The sequence below is a fragment of the Podarcis filfolensis genome, assembly GCF_964270895.1.
Source record: "Podarcis filfolensis genome assembly, chromosome: 16".
Taxonomy (NCBI): domain Eukaryota; kingdom Metazoa; phylum Chordata; class Lepidosauria; order Squamata; family Lacertidae; genus Podarcis; species Podarcis filfolensis.
The window spans coordinates 1,359,151-1,377,362 of NC_139620.1; the positions used below are offsets into that span (position 1 = coordinate 1,359,151).

An 18,212-nucleotide genomic window follows, 5' to 3' on the forward strand; every position below is an offset into this window, starting at 1 on the left:
CTACAGTGACTCCCAATATCAAATATATGAGGAAGCAGAGCATGCTTGGGATAAAAATGCCAGTGCTACAATTCGTCTTCCCCTCCCCTTAGGACAAAACATTAAACAGTACAAAAATAATAATTCTTAGTGATGAATATCCTATGTGAGAAGCCTTTCTCTTTTAAAAAAAGAAATGAAAGAATTAATTTTTAATCACTTACAGAAATTAATGCTTTTCCTGCTAATCCAATCCCCTACAAACAGTGCCCCCTGCAATAATGAATGGACAACCTATGCTATGCACTACTTCTTCATGGATTTTGGGAACAGGGAGACTATTCCAAACTATGTCCAGATACAGGGAGAGTGGGCTTGTACAGAAGGAGATAACTAGGCTGCTCCTCTACCTGAGGCAATTCCCTAAGCCGGCCTAATAGAAAAGCAAGGCCCCATCAGAAAAGCATTCAAAACAAAAAGTAGCTGTTTGAAAATGCCAAAACATAACGTGATCCAGCCTAGTAATCAACTTTAGATTTTTCTAGGGAAATATATTCAAATGTTAATTTTTTACCTTCTTTTTAGCTGCTCCTTATTGTTCAGTTCTGGTTTCAAAGATTCTCAGAGTAAGAACCTCAATCATGCCTTGTATCAGGAAAACAAGTAATGAGAGATCCAGATGGTACCAGCAGTGATTTGATGGCTTTTCATGCACTCATCTCTGGCCTTGTTTAGTGTCCTTGTTGAGGACCTAGCAATGGCATCTGAGGCAAGGCGTTAGGGCTGAATAACTGGATCTCAGTTTATGATGGAAGAGCTGGTATGCCCTGAAGAAAAAGTGTGTGTTGAACAGCTCATGATGGATATATTTCTTTCCTTGGTAGGCAGCAGGCAGGTCGGTATCAAAACTGTAACATTAGTCAACATTTAATAAACAAGCGTATACATTTTGGGATGAAAATTCCAGCCTACTAATCCATTTTAGATTTTGCTAGGGAAATATAATCAAATGTTAAATTTTTACTTTCTTTTTAGCTGCTCCTTATTGTTCAGTTCAGGTCTAAAAATAATTATATAACATTTAGGGGGAAAGATACAACTCAGTATCCCAGCACTGGAGGCCAAGATGGAGAAGATCTCCACAGCCACCATGTTTTCCCCTTTGGTGCTTAGATAGGTTGGAACAAAAGACACCCAAACACTGCAAAACACCAACATGCTGAAAGTGATGAATTTGGCTTCGTTGAAAACGTCCGGCAGCTTCCGAGCAAAGAAAGCCACAATGAAGCTGACAAGAGCCAGCAGCCCCATGTAACCAAGAACATAGTAGAACATGTTGGCCGAGCCTTCATTGCATTCCACGATGATTTCGTCCGGCAGAGAGTGCATGTCCCGATCTGGGAAAGGAGGGTCGCTACATAGCCAGACTATACAAATACTTGCTTGGATAAAAGAGCAGCCAAGGACGATAGAGATGGAAAATCTTTTCCCCACCCATTTCCTCATCTTGGATCCTGGCTTGGTGGCCACGAAAGCCAGAACCACAGTGAGGGTTTTGGCCAAGACCGAAGAAACGGCTACTGAGAAGATGATCCCGAAAGCAGTTTGTCTTAGAGTGCAGGTCCATGTCTGAGGCTGGCCAATGAAAAGCAAAGAGCAGAGGAAGCAGAGCAGGAGAGAGACGAGCAGCGTGTAGGTGAGATTCCGGTTGTTGGCTTTGACAATGGGAGTGTTCCGGTTTTTGATGATGATTCCAAGCACCAAGGCTGTGGTTGCAGAAAGAGCCAGAGCCAAAAGAGCCAAGCTGATGCCAAAAGCTTCTCCATAAGTCAGGAAGTTTTCTCTTTTGGGAAGGCATTGGGTTTTTCCTTTGTTAGGATACAGATGTTCTTGACAGTGGAAGCAATCATTTACATCTTGAAAGGAGTGGGGTTGAATAAAAGTAGTTCAGTATTGCAGACAGTGCTTTTTTCTTTAAAAAAAACGTTTAGGGGTACTCTCATTTTCCTACTCATTGAAATACTGCCCCTCAGTGAGGCCAAACTTAGATTCACAAAATGTTTAGGGGTATGCGTACCCCTCTATCCCCCCAGGCCTGGGAGGATTGGAGTAGATGAGAGCATCTGATGGTGAAAGGAGCCCCAAATGCACTAATGGAGGTGACAGGAAAATGTCTTTTGTGGACTGGTTAAATCAGCAATTCCCCATCATAAACATGAGTCCAATACACATAGAGAGAATGGAATGCCCAGGATCCTGCCACCATCACCACCCCCAGGACACTGGCCTCGTGAGAGTGTAGGAAAAGTGGCACATTCCTCACAAAAAGAAGCAATTATGAAGGCAGCTAAAGAATCAGCAGATTTGCCATGGAAGGGCAAAGAGACCTAGTTTTTTATTATTTAAACAGAGACACATTAAAGAAAAGAAGACACCTCTTGTTTTGCTCATACACAGTTGAAAACTAATAACAATTATTCAAGGAAATGCAGTCGTTCCTACCTGTCTGGTTTGAAATCTTCCCTTCTGGACACGGAGCACATTCATAGCAACAAAATGGTTCCCCTTCTTTCCTTTGTCTGCTGTAACCTGCATGGCAGGGGTCATTACACAAGGCCAGGGGAACCACCTACCCTGACAGAACACATTGCAGACAGAACACATTGCAGGTATTCTATATTGTTCTCATCTTTTGCTTTTACGGTGTAATTATCAAAGTTTGATGCCTTTTCCTTTTACAGTGGACCCTCCAGATATGAACTTAATTTGTTCCGGGGCTCCTTACGTGCCCCGAAAAGTCTGTAACATGAGCCGCTGCTTCTGCATGTGCACGCGGCACGATAGAGTGCTTCTGCGCATGCGCGTGCGGGGGAACCCGGAAGTATACAGTTCTGGATTTGCTGTTTTCGCAACCCGAAAGTTATGTTACCCGAAGGTAACGTAACCCGAGGGTCCACTGTGCTATGCCACAGGACTGCTTTGCAGTATTAAGAATTGTATTATGATTTTTTATTGTTATAATGTAGCTATTATTGGATTGCAATTGAAAACTAATAAAAATTATTACCCCCAAAAATCAACTGTACTAGCAGAGGTTAAACTTAACAGATTAGGGAGCTGAGTATTGTAGGGTAGGGACTTTGCCCCACAAAAGCGTGAAGTTTGTAATTGTATTACACAAAGAAGCACCACTGTGTAAATAAATTTGCGAAACAAGATTATGCAGGAATTTTTAATGTTGTGCTAAACTGTCAAACCAGACAGGAGCCAAGTAAAGCATGCATAAGTAGTCATTTTATACAACATACAGTAATTCTTGACTTTAAAAAGAGAGAAATATACTGTGTGACAAAATAAAAAAGACCTAGAACAATCTCCAGCAAATACAACCATTGTCTGACAAATTAAGATGCTGCAGAGATAAGTATCTATGTTAAAAACAGAGGAGATAGAAATAAAATGGTAATATGCTTTTAAAAATAACATCAAAAAAAACATTGCTAACGAGCCTGGGAAATGGTTAGCATACAAATGGAAAAAAGAAAAAGAAAGGAAGGTTATATTGAAATTCCCACAAGAAGGGAATGCTATAATTACAGATACAACAGATGTGAAAAAGGCAGAGCATCAGGGTTTTAAACCGAGGAACTACAGGTCACTGCAATGGCGTGTTCACAACCCAGACCTAACCAAGAAAAGACTCGATGCAGTTGACTATATTTCACTGATCAGAGTCTAAAGGATGATGAAAAAAAAAATGTAACTCTTAAAAGTAGCCATTGAGTCCTACCTGGTTAAAACTCTGGTGCCATGTAATTATATTCTCATTAATGGAAAACTCTCTGCCCAGTGGAGCTTGGGGATCCATTTCCCCAACTTTCACTCTCAAGATGGACTTATGTGGGAACATCACCCAGTTGATAATATCAAAAATACTTTCCAGTTCACCATTCTCATTAAAAAACATATTGTCCCCAGCACCGTTGTTAAATGAGATACTCCTTTGGAAAGGTTGAAGCTGCAGAGGAAGAGAGTGAAACTTAGATTTGACAGAAATGTAGAAAACTGTTGGTGGAATATATATATATATATATATATATATATATATATATATATATCATATAAATTCCACTAATATCTATCTGAGATTTCCTGGATGCCAAGATCCAGGTTTGGGACTCTTGGCTGAGAGAAACCCAGTAGAGCAGAGCTTTCCAAATTGTGTGTCGTGACACATTAGTGTGCCAGCTGCAATGTGTAGGTGTGTCACATGACTGCTCCCCACACTCCTCCCGGGGCTGGAAAAAGGTTGGTTTAACCTCTAGTTTGCTAGTAAAACTGAATTACTGTGTCATGAAATGATGCTTGTCTAAAAAGTGTGTCACCAACAGGAAAAGTTTGTAAAGCTCTGCAGTATAGATTTAAAATCACAAAACACCCACCAAAGTGAAGTGTGGAAATATAGGCTGTTAGACCTTTAAAATGTGCCCTTGTGAGTGAGTTCCAAAGTCTCCCTCTTTCTGCAGCATGAAAAAAGACCACGTTTGTAAATTAAAAATGGTTTACTTAAAAACTCTTCAAAGGTCAGTTTCATGTGCTTTTCAGTCAGAAAAGACCGTCAGTAAAACTCTAGGGTGAAAGTTTAGTTAAGGGTGAAAGTTCCTCCATTATTGCTACTGGAGTACAAGAAAGGCTTGTCAGAGCCATGTGGTCTAAGCTTGGAGCAACTATAAGACCTCATGAACCACCTTTGCTCTTACAGAGCTACCAAGAAGCTGAGATCAGTGTTTGAAATGCTTCTCTGGTTGCTTCCCCTGAGAAATATTGGTCTCTTGCAGCCTGTTCTTTTGTAGCTTCCAACTGAGGAATATTCTTCAAGGAAAGCTTGCCTAAAACTGAAATGGTCATCTTTCCAAGAACATTCAAATACATGTTTCTTCTCCTAAGCATTTCAATAACACTTTTGATGGAGGATTTGATGCCCACTGTTATTCATATTGTGGGCAATTGAGGTGCATCCAAGTGTGTGGAAAGGTCACCCATGACAAGTTTCCAAATGTGTCCAAGGGCTCTAGAAGGTTGACAAGCACTCATTTAACCACTGTGCCGTTTTAATGGTCTCTGACTAAAGGAACAATTGTGGTGCTGGAGGAGACTATTGAGAGTCCCATGGACTGCAAGAAGATCCAACCTCTCCATTCTGAAGGAAATCAGCCCTGAGTGCTCACTGGAAGGACAGATCCTGAAGCTGAGGCTCCAAGACTTTGGCCACCGCATGAGAAGAGATGACTCCCTGGAAAAGACCCTGATGTTGGGAAAGATGGAGGGCACAAGGAGAAGGGGATGACAGAGAACGAGATGGTTGGACAGTGTTCTCGAATGTACCAGCATGAGTTTGACCAAGCTGCGGGAGGCAGTGGAAGACAGGAGTGCCTGGCGTGCTCTGGTCCAGGGGGTTACGCAGAGTCGGACACGACTAAACAACTAAACAACAACAAAGGAACAAATATTGCAACCAGCATCCACCAGGCAGCTTCCTCCTTTGTCTTCTGTTCCTGTTGGTGGCCTTCACTGTCTGCCAGGAATGGTTCCCAATAGAGTCCAATTGGCCAGAAAAACCTTAATAGCATTTCAAAAAAACTTAGCAACAGCTGCTCAGAACCTTACCAAGCAATGAAATTGTGTTCCTCAACAGGTATGAATAACATTCACCAGTATTTTCAATGAAAATCAGATATGTCTGGATATAACTATAGAACAAATGGCCAAAACATCATATTTAAAGCACTATTTACCTTACTATACCTGTGGCATTTTTCAGTGGATCCCTTTATAGACCTAACCTCCTAGATCACATAGCCTAACATGCATTTTATTACCTGCATAGAAGCCATTTAAATAAACAATAGAACATAGTATAATAACAGAAACATGTGCTTGATATGCACCTTTAATAAACCAGAGGGGACTCCTGTGCCTATATAAAAATAAATGCATAACAGTAGTCAGGCTCTTCACATACAAAGAGCAACCTCCCTATAGATGCTGAAGTTTAGCCTGTTCTCTCTGTAATGATTTCTGGCAGTTAGATCTGCCTTTCCAAGTGAGACCTTACCTGGAAATGTTGTGGCTCATGATGTCCCCAATATTTTGGAAGCACCATTTCTCCATCTTTGGTTCTGGATACACACATGGCATGCAAAGCATGTGCCACAGCATAGACAGCATTGTAGATGCTGTAGCTTTGGCTGGTCATTTGCATTTCAAAAAAAATCCCAGGAAGACTCTCCAGTTTCTCTTCACCTGTGCAGCTTTGGTCCAATTCCACATCTAGAAACTCACAACCAAATGCTTGTTCCCAGAAGAGCCTGAGAAAGTCATCAGCATCAGAGTGAGGATTGAGGTTCAGGAGAAAATTGTGGAACCCCTCAGCCTCATTGGAATGGATGGCAAAGGATAAGGCACCATGGAAGCTTTGAATATCCAGATCTCTGTGGAATGTTTCTGCAGAGATATCCCAATCGGCGGTGAAAACCCACACCTTGTTTAAAGGCCTCAAACTGAGCATCACAGTTACCATTAGCAACCACTGCAGACATGTCCTGGTGTGAGTATCCGCACTTACAACAAATACAACTACATTTGTTTCGCTTAGGGACCTGGCCTTATTTTGAAAGTTGTCAATCATCTGAGAAGGATCAAAAAAGCCACTGGGGTTTGGCATTCTTTCAGTGACAGCTACACACACGTTGCTCAGGAACAGCAGGTGGGTCAACTTTTTCACAAATGTTTCACCTAGCTCATCATCTGTGACAAGGATTCCAACCCACTTCTACTGGAAAAACAGAAGAAGCTGGACAATCCCAGTGTATTGATGTCCTTCACTGGGAGCCATTTGGTATAAGGAAGAAATGTGGTCTTTGTCACTCACCACCGGATTAAATGAAGAATAGGTGACCTAGAGAACAAGGAATGGATTTTTAAAATCCTTACCTTTCAAATGAAGTCTCTTTGGTATTCTAGGAGGGTAAGGAGTATAAGAGAGGTTGGGGATACTACATTAGCTGGAATCCTGGATTGGCTTTCACTAAAAAATATTTTAAGAAGTAATGAACAAGGAAGACCCATCTGTCTTGTTTCTCTTACAGGTCCTTCTCACCCTTTCCTTTTCCCCTGCTTAATGTCCTGAGATTATATATTAAGTCTGAATCATATGCAATAGCTGTGGAATCTTAATTCCGTCCACACTCTTCTTACCTGGAAAACCTTATAAAGGCCCAAGATGGAGGCCATGTGGAAAGAAGTCTCAGGGTCAAGGCCTCCAATGACAGCAATCAGGTTCTTCTCAACACCACACTTGTAGTTGGGGACAGTCCTCTTCTGGCGAAACAGAAGATTCAAAGTATTCTGATAAGTCATCCTTGCATTGAGGTAGCTGTCATAGATCTGGAACCCCAAAGTGATATTGGGTAAAATCTTGGGGTTCTGATTGACCTCCTTCACAGCAAAGACTAAGGAAAGGACATGCTGGTAGTTTTTGGGTACTGTGCTGAAACAAGAGAAAGATGATGAATGTGATGGACTCACCTGCTGTTGCTGAAGTATCTGGTGCAGCATAATCCACACTAGACAGGTATACTTAGTCTAGGAGGAGAAAAGTACCCTAAAGGTAGTCAAAAACAAAGAGAACTGAAATTGTTGCAGCAAAAGTATGTCGAGGTTGCTATTGGAAACAAATCTCAAGTTCCACCAAAAACAGAATGGGAAGCAAAAATGCATAAGGACATAGCTTTATATATTCCACAAGTTATTTAAGAATGAAGTAAGTCAAGTTTTAGATGGAACTAACGATAGCATATTCTGCATGAAATCCAAAACATTTATGTGAGGTGCAGTTTCCTCAATTTAGTATTTTGTTAACTCTCGTTTCAAATAAGTGTGTTGCTTCTTTTATGAAACTCAGTAATATTTCTAACACATATATATGCTTTCCTAAGAAGCCATGCCCCTAAACATTTCAATTGCCACTTTTAAGAATATGCTTCTATTTGAAACTGTGATGAGCACCAGGTAAGAATTCAAAAGTAGAACACAGGATAAATGGAATACATTATCATGGAAAGGTTGACATTGAAGGTCTTGGAAGGTCTTGACAGCAGGTGGGGGAATATCCTCTATCTCAACAGACAAGAATTTGGGGACATTTTATGAATCTGAATTTTTGAAGATGTTGGAAATTCAAAAGAAGATGTTTCTTCACACAGCACATACATAAACTATGGAGGAGAACGTCATCAGTGGATACTAAGCACAATAGTATTTCCAGTTTCATAATGGGGGGCGGGAGGGGGGGAACACATGAATTTCCAAGGATGCCTGTGTTTCAGAAGGTTTGGATTACAAAGGGTTGCCTTTAAAAGGTGATTGAATCCATGTTCTCTCCCCTTTCTTCTTACAGCCAGTCCAGGGAGTGGTTCTGCTCGTCATTTACTCTATCTGATTCCACCCCCACTCCCTTCTGCCCCACAAGTCCTATTCGGCACCCTACACCTCTGTGTAGACAGCTTTCTGAACATCCCTGTTGCCCCTGTTACCTTGTTGTGATCATTATTATAACTTAGGGTTTCTCCCTCACTTCAGAGATATAAAGAAATCATGTTCTTACACATAATCCTCGACCAGCATTTCCCATGGGTTCTCCTTGAAGTTTAGTGGAGTGAAGGATGGTGCTAGCACTTGTGAAGTGATACAACCGATGATGAAGTGTCCTGGCTGATAATACTGGTGTTGGATGTGAATGGGGTCAGTCATACAACACAAGGCAGCAGGTACCAAAAACAGAGGGAACACTATGAGTAACGGCAACAAGAACAACACTAACATTTTGTGATGAAAACCTTCTTCTCTTTAACTCTAAATCACCATTTTCTATCTAGGCTCATTACCATCATCCACTGTCAGACTATTTTAGCACCCATTGCTGCCCCAGCTCTGGTCTCTAGGTAGAACAGTTCTCATTGGCACTGGAGTTGCATTTTATAAGGATTCTGAATTTTCTTTATGGTCTTTGGACTTCAAAATGCCATGTGGCTATTGCCAAAGGAAGAGTGAATCACAGTGAATTGAGATAATTGTGTGTTTCACAGTCCCTGGAGCATTGCACTCTTCGTGGCACCATCTGCAGAGAACAAAACATGTTTTCTCCCTCTTGACAAGAATCTTCTCTGTTCCATTGTGGATCAGTCAAAACTTTTAGGCTCAGGAAGGTCTGGATGGGTGTAGAAATAGCAATGGGTTAACTGGCCCATGGAGTGGAAACACTGATGTTCAACGATGTTCCAGAGGAAGATGTGATCCACTGTACAGAAAAATGTTTTCAATGTGCAAGGGACTGTCATGGAATTCTACTCAATATTGATCCAGAGTAGAACTCCAATGTATAGTTAGCAGAGCAGAAACTTAAACACATTGCAGGATTCCCCAAAAATAGACCAGAGGCAATTAATATTTCATCCAGCAGAGCTTTACTGCTACTGAAGGCAAATGAGCATAATGGTCACAAATCCAATACATTCAGGATTCCCACAGTCCATAAGAATTCCAGTTACAGCAGACTTAATTTAAATTTAAAATAAATTATAGTAAGACTGCACCTGAAGAGATAGAAAGAGAAAGTGAAATCCAGGCTCCTTCTTGCCTCTTATTATAGTCAGCAATACCTTGACAGAAGAGATTACAGAACCAGTATCCGAAGAAGTGTGCATGCACATGAAAGCTTATACCTCGAACAAACATAGTTGATCTCTAAGGTGCACGAAAGCTTATACCTCGAACAAACGTAGTTGATCTCTAAGGTGCTATATACATACATACATATATATATATATATATATATATATATATATATATATATATATCTGTATATTTCGACTGCATCAGACCAACACGGCTACTTACCTGAATCTAGAACCAGTCTAAGCGTACTCAGCTTCTCTGAAGGAATAACCCAAACATCAGGACCCTTCTGCTTGTTTCTTTCACACAGAGAAGCTCCCAGAAACCTCTTGAATTAATTAGAATAGGAAAGATCTCTACACATCAGATCAATACTTTCTGAGAAATGGAAACTGACAGTCAGGTCCAGATAAAGTAGTGTCTTGAATAGCAAGAGAGTAAGAGCTCTCTCCCAAATACCTAGGACAGCCAGCCCTAGCACAATACTATCTTAGGGCACAGTGCTGAGCATTCTCTTTCCTGCTCCCAAACTCAACTTTGTACACACACAGCCCTCCACCAATTCATAATTAGAAGCAGGTAGGCAACCTGGAGATAGACAGAAGATGGGGGGGGGAATGAAGTTTTCTTTTTGTATCTTTCTCTAATATTTCCTTTGGCCTTCTCTGTCTGTCTGTCTGTCTGTCTTTCTGCCTCTCTCTCTCTCTCTCTCTCTCCCTCCCCCCCCCAAAAAAAAATACCTAGGAGAGCCAGCCCCAGTTAGGGAGAACAATGCTGTATTAGGGCACAGTGCTGAGAATTCTCTTTCCTACTCCCAAACTCAACTTTGTACACACACACAGCCCTCTACCAATTCATAATTAGAAGCAGGTAGGCTACCTGGAGATAGACAGAAGATGAAAAAAAAATGAAGTTTTCTTTTTGTATCTTTCTCTAATATTTCCTTTGGTCTTCTCTCTCTGTTTCTCTGTCTGTCTGTCTGACTGTCTGTTTCTCTCTCTCTTCCAAATACCTAGGACAGCCAGCCCCAGTTAGGGAGTACAATGCTGTATTAGGGCACAGTGCTGAGAATTCTCTTTCCTACTCCCAAACTCAACTTTGTACATACATAGCCACCCACGAATTCATAATTATTCTCCCTCTCTCTCCTATTTATTTATTTTTTCACTCTCTTCTTATTGCCTCTTTCTTTTTCTTTTGTTCTTTCGTTGGAGTCCTATGTCTGGTGCCTTTATTAAGGCCCAGTGATTGTAAGCTCATGGAGGTGGTAGATGGTTGATGGAGGACCCTGAGAGACAGGGTAATGTTGGTGAATTTTTAAAGGGGGTTCCTAGACTGGAGGTTACTTTCACAGAAACCCAACAGAAGAGGATGCAGACACCAAGTGAAGATATAGGCCTTTATTGAAAGGGACAGCCTCAAAAATAAGGAAGAGGCTGCAAAGAACCACATCCAAAGCAATGTTTTTTACACACTTTCAAATTACACACTGTCAGGGCTGCCCAAGGTCCCAGCTCACAAAGGACCAACGCTGCTTCTTTGTTAAGTACAAAAGTCTTTATTGAAGTTCAGTTTCACTTCCAGAGCCGCAGCGTGCAGCTCTACGTCTCAACTGTTAGACCGCTGATGCTCCGTCTGAGTCTCCTCCCCCCTGACACCAATTTAAGATTCTAGCCTTACTCCACCTCTTCCTCAGTTCCTTCCGCCTCTGGTTCCGCCTGGCCGTTGGGGTCTCACCCTTTCTAGACTCTTCTGACGCTGAGTCCCCTGAGCCTTCCCCCTCCCTCCGGCGGGCTTTAGGAGCTGGTTCCCCATCCGGGTCTCCTGCTGTTCCCCGCGCCTGTACATTTGAACTTGGCGCGCGTGCCCAGCCGGTAACTTTCCTCCTGACCGTTTCACTGCTGCTGCTGTCACTGCTTCCCCCTCTGGGGGGGCTAGCTGCAACTGACCTCCCCTCCGTTGGAGGCGTGGTCAGCCCTGACTCACTCTCTCTCCCCGCTGGAGGAGACGCTGGCCCTGACACATGTGACTCTTCCCCCCCACTACGCTCTGGTGGGGAAACTGGTTCCAATCCCCCACTGCTGCTTTGGGGTTCCCCTCTGTCTCCTTGTTTCTGGTGCGTCCCCCCTGGGACCCCCCTTGCCCTGATCATAGGCGCCCCCTTCTGGGAATCTTCTGATTCGCTGGAGAAGCTCATGGAATCTCTCGGGCCACTGTCATACTCCCCTACGCTGCCCTCGGATTCTTCCCCTTCGCTCTCCATTTCCTCTCTCCCCAGAGCTCCTGCTCCTGAGTCCCTGACACACACGATTGCTATTCACTAATCAAAGGGTCACAGCAATCTTAATAGATGCAACGCAATGTCATCATCCTGAAGAAATCAAAACCATTTGGCCCTTCAGATCAGCTCCCATCATGATATCATGTGATCACATATAGCCATACTTCCTTACTAAGACTTTGACTAATTTGCCTATTCGTTAAATATCTCCCAATATTCTTTTTTGCCTGGCTACAAAACAATTCAAGGTAAATCGTATTTGCCAATTTACTCTCCTTAGTGTTCTGGAATGGACATTTGCTACGTACAGTACCTAAAAGCAGCTAGTACTGTACAGTAAAAGGTGGATAGGTACAGGTCTTTTCAGTTTAGCTAGGTCATAGATTGAAAAGAAAATGGAACCACAACATGATGCAATATTACATTATTATTTTCTCCATCGGTAATGTTTGTCTCCCAGGGTGAGAGGAGAAAGTAACGGTTCCGGGTGAGAACTCAGGTGAGCTACTCTCTGCTGTGGGTGGTAAGGGCTAAGAAGAGTCCACCCACTGATGTATTTTTCGGAGCTAGCCGACCTAACCGGAAGAGTCCGTGACCAGAAGGAGGAGGAATATCAGGAAGAATGGAATAAAATTAATGATTATTTAGTTAAATTTGCTAGGTTAAACTAACTGAAAATAGCTTGCAGATACTTAATGGGCTAAGGATTTTATTTATGTTAAGTGATGAATTAATATGTTTAATTCCATAAGGTGAGGATCTAACGATGTTAATGCTTAAGTTAAAATTTATAAAAATTGGGATTTGGAAAACCGTTAAAAGGACATGCAATGAAATTCAACCAAAGGGAAGCGAGGAAGTCACTTAACAAAGTTAATAACTGTAATTTTCAATAAGACTATGATTTATGTTTGTTTGTCTTGTGTGTTTGTTTGTTTGTTTATAAAATTGTGAAAACTAATAAAATTTTGGGGGGAAAAGAAGAAGAGTCCACCCACAGAGGACACTGTATTTTACCCATTCAATTTGTATTTTCTGTAGCCGCTATCGCATTGTATTATGGAAAATAATAATAATAATCTCATTCTTAAAAAAAAGATTCCCGAAAGTTGAACCCTTTCTGTTGATCATCTCAACCAAACAAACCTTGAAACATTTAAAATAGTATCCACATTTGAATATAATGGTTTCAGTTGTTAGATTGATACTCCCCCCCAACTGTTCTTTATTGTTCATTTCATGTCTCAAGTTAATTATATAACATTTAGGGGGAAAGATACAGCTCAGCATCCCAGCACTGGAGGCCAAGATGGAGAAGATCTCCACAACCACCAGGATTTTTTCCCCTTTGGTGCTTAGATATGTTGGGACAAAAGATGCCCAAACACTGCAAAACACCAAAACACTTCCTAGCTTCCAAATTGGTCCTTACCGCCTACTGTGAAGGAGGAGCTACCAGGCTTTCAGGTGACATGGTGTCAACTGTCTGCTGTACTGTTTCTACTACTTCTTTTTTATATATATTATATTTTTATTGGTTTTCAAATACAAAAAAAATATACATTCCATACATCTTAATTACATCTTTCTTCTCTTTTTGACTTCCCTCAGTTTGTCTGCCATTCCTTCCCTTTGTTACCTTTTACACATTTCTGCCCTTTTAACCATTTCCCCTCACAGAGCTTCCTTAAAACTTACAAACGTAATTTGATTATCACTCAGTTTTTGCATATATTGGATAAACTTTTCCCAATCATAGAATCATAGAGTTGGAAGAGACCACAAGGGCCATCGAGTCCAACCCCCTGCCAAGCAGGAAACACCATCCGAGCACTCCTGACATATGGTTGTCAAGCCTCTGCTTAAAGACCTCCAAAGAAGGAGACTCCACCACACTCCTTGGCAGCAAATTGCACTGTCGAACAGCTCTTACTGTCAGGAAGTTCTTCCTAATGTTTAGGTGGAATCTTCTTTCTTGTAGTTTGGATCCATTGCTCTGTGTCCGCTTCTCTGGAGCAGCAGAAAACAACCTTTCTCCCTCCTCTATGTGACATCCTTTTATATATTTGAACATGGCTATCATATCACCCCTTAACCTCCTCTTCTCCAGGCTAAACATGCCCAGCTCCCTTAGCCATTCCTCATAAGGCATTGTTTCCAGGCCTTTGACCATTTTGGTTGTCCTCCTCTGGACACGTTCCAGTTTGTCAGTGTCCTTCTTGAACTGTGGTGCCCAGAACTGGACACAGTACTCCAGGTGAGGTCTGACCAGAGCAGAATACAGTGGTACTATTACTTCCCTTGATCTATATGCTATACTCCTATTGATGAAGCCCAGAATTGCATTGGCTTTTTTAGCTGTCACACTGTTGGCTCATGTCAAGTTTGTGGTCAGCCAAGACCCCTAGATCCTTTTCACATGTACTGCTCTCAAGCCAGGTGTCACCCATCTTGTATTTGTGCCTCTCATTTTTTTTGCCCAAGTGCAATACTTTACATTTCTCCCTGTTAAAATTCATCTTGTTTGTTTTGGCCCAGTTCTCTAATCTGTCAAGGTCGTTTTGAAGTGTGATCCTGTCCTCTAGGGTGTTAGCCACCCCTCCCAGTTTGGTGTCATCTGCAAATTTGATCAGGATGCCCTTGAGTCCATCATCCAAGTCGTTGATAAAGATGTTGAATAAGACCGGGCCCAAGACAGAACCCTGTGGCACCCCACTAGTCACTCTTCTCCAGGATGAAGAGGAACCATTGATGAGCACCCTTTGGGTTCGGTCAGTCAGCCAGTTACAAATCCACTGAGTGGTAGCATAGTCAAGATCGCATTTTACCAGCTTCTTTACAAGAATATCATGGGGCACCTTGTCAAATGCCTTGCTGAAATCAAGGTAGGCTCCATCCACTGCGTTCCCTTCATCTACCAGGCTTGTAATTCTGTCAAAAAACGAGATCAGGTTAGTCTGACATGACTTATTTTTCAGAAATCCATGCTGACTATTGGTGATCACAGCATTCCTTTCTAGGTGCTCACAGACTGTTTGCTTAATTATCTGCTCCAGAATCTTCCCTGGTATTGATGTCAGACTGACTGGGCGGTAATTATTTGGGTCCTCTCTTTTCCCCTTTTTGAAAATAGGGACAACATTTGCCCTCTTCCAGTCTACCGGGACTTTGCCTGTTCTCCAGGAATTCTCAAAGATGACTGCCAGTGGTTCTGAGATCACATCTGCCAGTTCTTTTAATACTCTTGGATGCAGTTCATCTTTCCAGAGTCTTTCCCAATCCTCCATTTGTATAATGCCCTATATCATAACTGATTTTACCTCCTCATCCTTTGTACCCCATTCCAATAATATCTTATACATTTTTGCTAAAATCTTAAAATCATTATTCAATATTTCTGTCTGAAATTTTGATTCTTTGTCAGCAAAACTGCTCTGATTTAAATCTTTTCTAAACATCTCATTAATTTGAAAAAATGCAGCCAGTCATTCACATAATCCTTAACTTCTTCAAATCTACCACTTCTGACTTCTGTCTCTGTTCAGGATTAGAGCATATGCTGGCTTGCTCCTGTTCCTTTCTCCTGTTCCTCCTCCTCCTCCTGTTTGCCACCGCCGCACACCTGGGTCCATGCAATCTTCATCTGCCTCCTGCCTGGAAGCCTCTTGAGATGGAGGCCACCACCATTCCTCCTCATCATCTGGCCAGTCCCTGACAGATATGCTATATCTGATGTGATATATCTGATGTCAGCTGCGGGACAGATAATGAGTGGCTGGGCTGATGAGGGTTTGTAGATTCCATCAGCTGTCAGGAGCACCTACAAAGCCCTGTGCAAAGTGCTCTACAAGTGCTGGTGATGAGCTGATAGTTCAGGCTTGCAAATAAGCTTTCATGGTGCTATGGAAGCCCCAACAGTCAGCTGATCATGAAGGCTACCATAGCTCTGTGAGTACCAGTATGCAAGCCCCAATGATCAACTGATTGCAAGGGGTTGCAGAGTGACATGTTTGGAGATTTTCAACCCCAGTGATCAGCTGATCATTCATGTGAGATAAATAGGTTCTCTGATGTCACTGCGATATCAGATGACTGAGAGATATGCTGCACCTAAAGATCCAGGACACCTTTCAGATCAAGTTCCCCACAAGATCACAAGATCAACCATGTTGTTTACAATATGGTCTTAGGCCTCAGAATTTGGTGGTGGTCAATCTAGTTAGAAAAATACAACCTACAGTTTTTCAGCACCAGAAAATAGAATTAAGAATATTTATGTAGTATTGCCTTACTTCTTTGGACATAACTTGTTCAGAATTGACTGCTATACAGTGGTACCTCAGGTTAAGTACTTAATTCGTTCCAGAGGTCTGTTCTTAACCTGAAACTGTTTTTAACCTGAAGCACCACTTTTGCTAATGGGGCCTCCTGCTGCTGCCGTGCCGCCGGAGCCTGATTTCTGTTCTTATCCTGAAGCAAAGTTCTTAACCTGAAGCACTATTTCTGGGTTAGCGGAGTGTGTAACCTGAAGCCTCTGTAACCTGAAGCGTAGGTAACCTGAGGTGCCACTGTATTGGAGTCTTGAACACTTTAAACCTCATTGAGAAAGAGCCTAAATCACTGAATTAACAGATTTCTAAATCTAAATTTGATTATTGAATTTTAATTTAAAATTATGGTATGTCCATAATTGTCTATATGGTGTTAGTTAATATAATAGATAATTGATAAGCTTGATAAACTGACTCAATTTAAAGGTTGTGCAAAGTTTTATTCTACCTCTTTAAATTATTGGCTGCAAAGCAGTTATTCTTTTATTATAATTGTTCTTCTTTCACACAGTTTTCTAGGTGACTTTTCTCTCTCATTTTGCTGAATCTCATTAAACTCTTATTCCTCCCTACTAAGGAGGACCAGCTGAGACTTTGGCTATGATGTAATAAACATCTTCCCCCACTGCACATCACCAAGAAGCAACAACCCAGCAAAGCTGATTAAGTCTCCTGTAATTATCAAAGAAATCATGATCATTTCTTTGACTCTTTGGGGAGTTCCAGTAGCTGCATGAAAACGATGAATCAAGACTTGCAGATACTATTAATATTTCCTGTGATGTTCAAAGCTTGGCCTTGCACCAAGGGCTCTGTCAGACTGATCACTGATACTTTTTCCTGCAAAAATCTGGCTTTCGTAACCATCCCAGTGAGACTTTGCTGCTCAGTATCACTCAGATGACAATGTGCAAAGAGATGAATTGTCGCCTAAAAAATTCCTCTTGCTCCTACCATGCTCTGTGCAGGATGGTACTTTCCATGATGTTGGCGTCAGTGCTGCTTCCTCCAGATGAGTGCAAGGCTGCTGTTGCTCCGTGTTCCATCAGTGACCCTCTTCCTATTCTTCACAAATATTTCCAGTCTGGAGATGTTGTTATTGCTGGCATTATGTCTCAAATCTATATAACTTCAAGCATAGCCTTCACTGAACTTCCTACACCTGAACTCTTTGATGACATTCTGTAAGGAAATGTGTGTGTGTGTGTGTGTGTGTGTGTATCCTTAAAAACCTTATCGTATATCTGTAATGAATATATTTCTGCATTTGACATATGATGAAGGTTATGCTCATTACACTAGTGGCCAAAATTGTGGAAAACTTTAGGAAAAGCTGTATTTCTAAGGTTTGGCAGCTCATAAAAACAGTACTAATGCCATGAAATTAAATATTATTAGAAAGATCGTCTAATGCAGAATATAATGCCACAAACTGTGCTGAATAGCCCTGACCTGAATCCAACTGAAAATCTGTGGAGCTGATTAAGAAACCATTTTAGTCAGAAGCAGTCAAGGAATAAAGCACAACTGATAGACGCAATAATGCAATCTTGGTTTCACATTATAACAACTGACAAACTGAAATCTTTGGTTTACTCCATGGGATGCCATTGTTGGGCTGTAATGGCAGCAAAAGAAATAATGAAAAGCTATGAAATACCTTTTATCATGGTTTTCTGTGTATAACATTTTTATTTGGGTATAACTGTTGATAGAATAAGGATAATTCAACACTGTTGCATTATATTGTCATTCTAATGCTATATATATTTATGGTATTGATCTAAAAACTACTGATGTTGTGAGCCAGAGATACAGAAATACTTTCCAAAATGTTTTCATAATATTGGCCACGTGTGTATGAATTCCTACCACCCTTTTCCTTC

At 41.4% G+C, this 18,212-nt stretch overlaps 3 protein-coding genes across 3 annotated transcripts in view; 1 reads left to right on the forward strand and 2 right to left on the reverse strand.

The window, feature by feature from the left end:
• Positions 1-8,790, reverse strand: part of LOC310750894 (vomeronasal type-2 receptor 26-like) — a gene marked incomplete at both ends in the record, with an annotated part of 225,005 nt that extends 216,215 nt beyond the window's left edge. Inside the window, 4 exons of the mRNA XM_083589296.1 lie at positions 2,482-2,568; positions 3,770-3,997; positions 7,237-7,528; positions 8,645-8,790. Coding sequence (XP_083445422.1) covers positions 2,482-2,568; positions 3,770-3,997; positions 7,237-7,528; positions 8,645-8,790 — 753 coding nt within the window. The remainder of the gene's footprint in view (positions 1-2,481; positions 2,569-3,769; positions 3,998-7,236; positions 7,529-8,644) is intronic.
• Positions 1-14,800, forward strand: part of LOC310751719 (uncharacterized protein) — a 950,206-nt gene extending 935,406 nt beyond the window's left edge. The window contains exon 6 of the transcript XR_014542651.1: positions 13,755-14,800. The gene's annotated coding sequence lies outside the window, so the exon portion shown is untranslated. The remainder of the gene's footprint in view (positions 1-13,754) is intronic.
• METTL25B (methyltransferase like 25B) overlaps positions 1-18,212 on the reverse strand; it is a 464,705-nt gene that overhangs the window by 365,540 nt on the left and 80,953 nt on the right. The window lies entirely within an intron of this gene.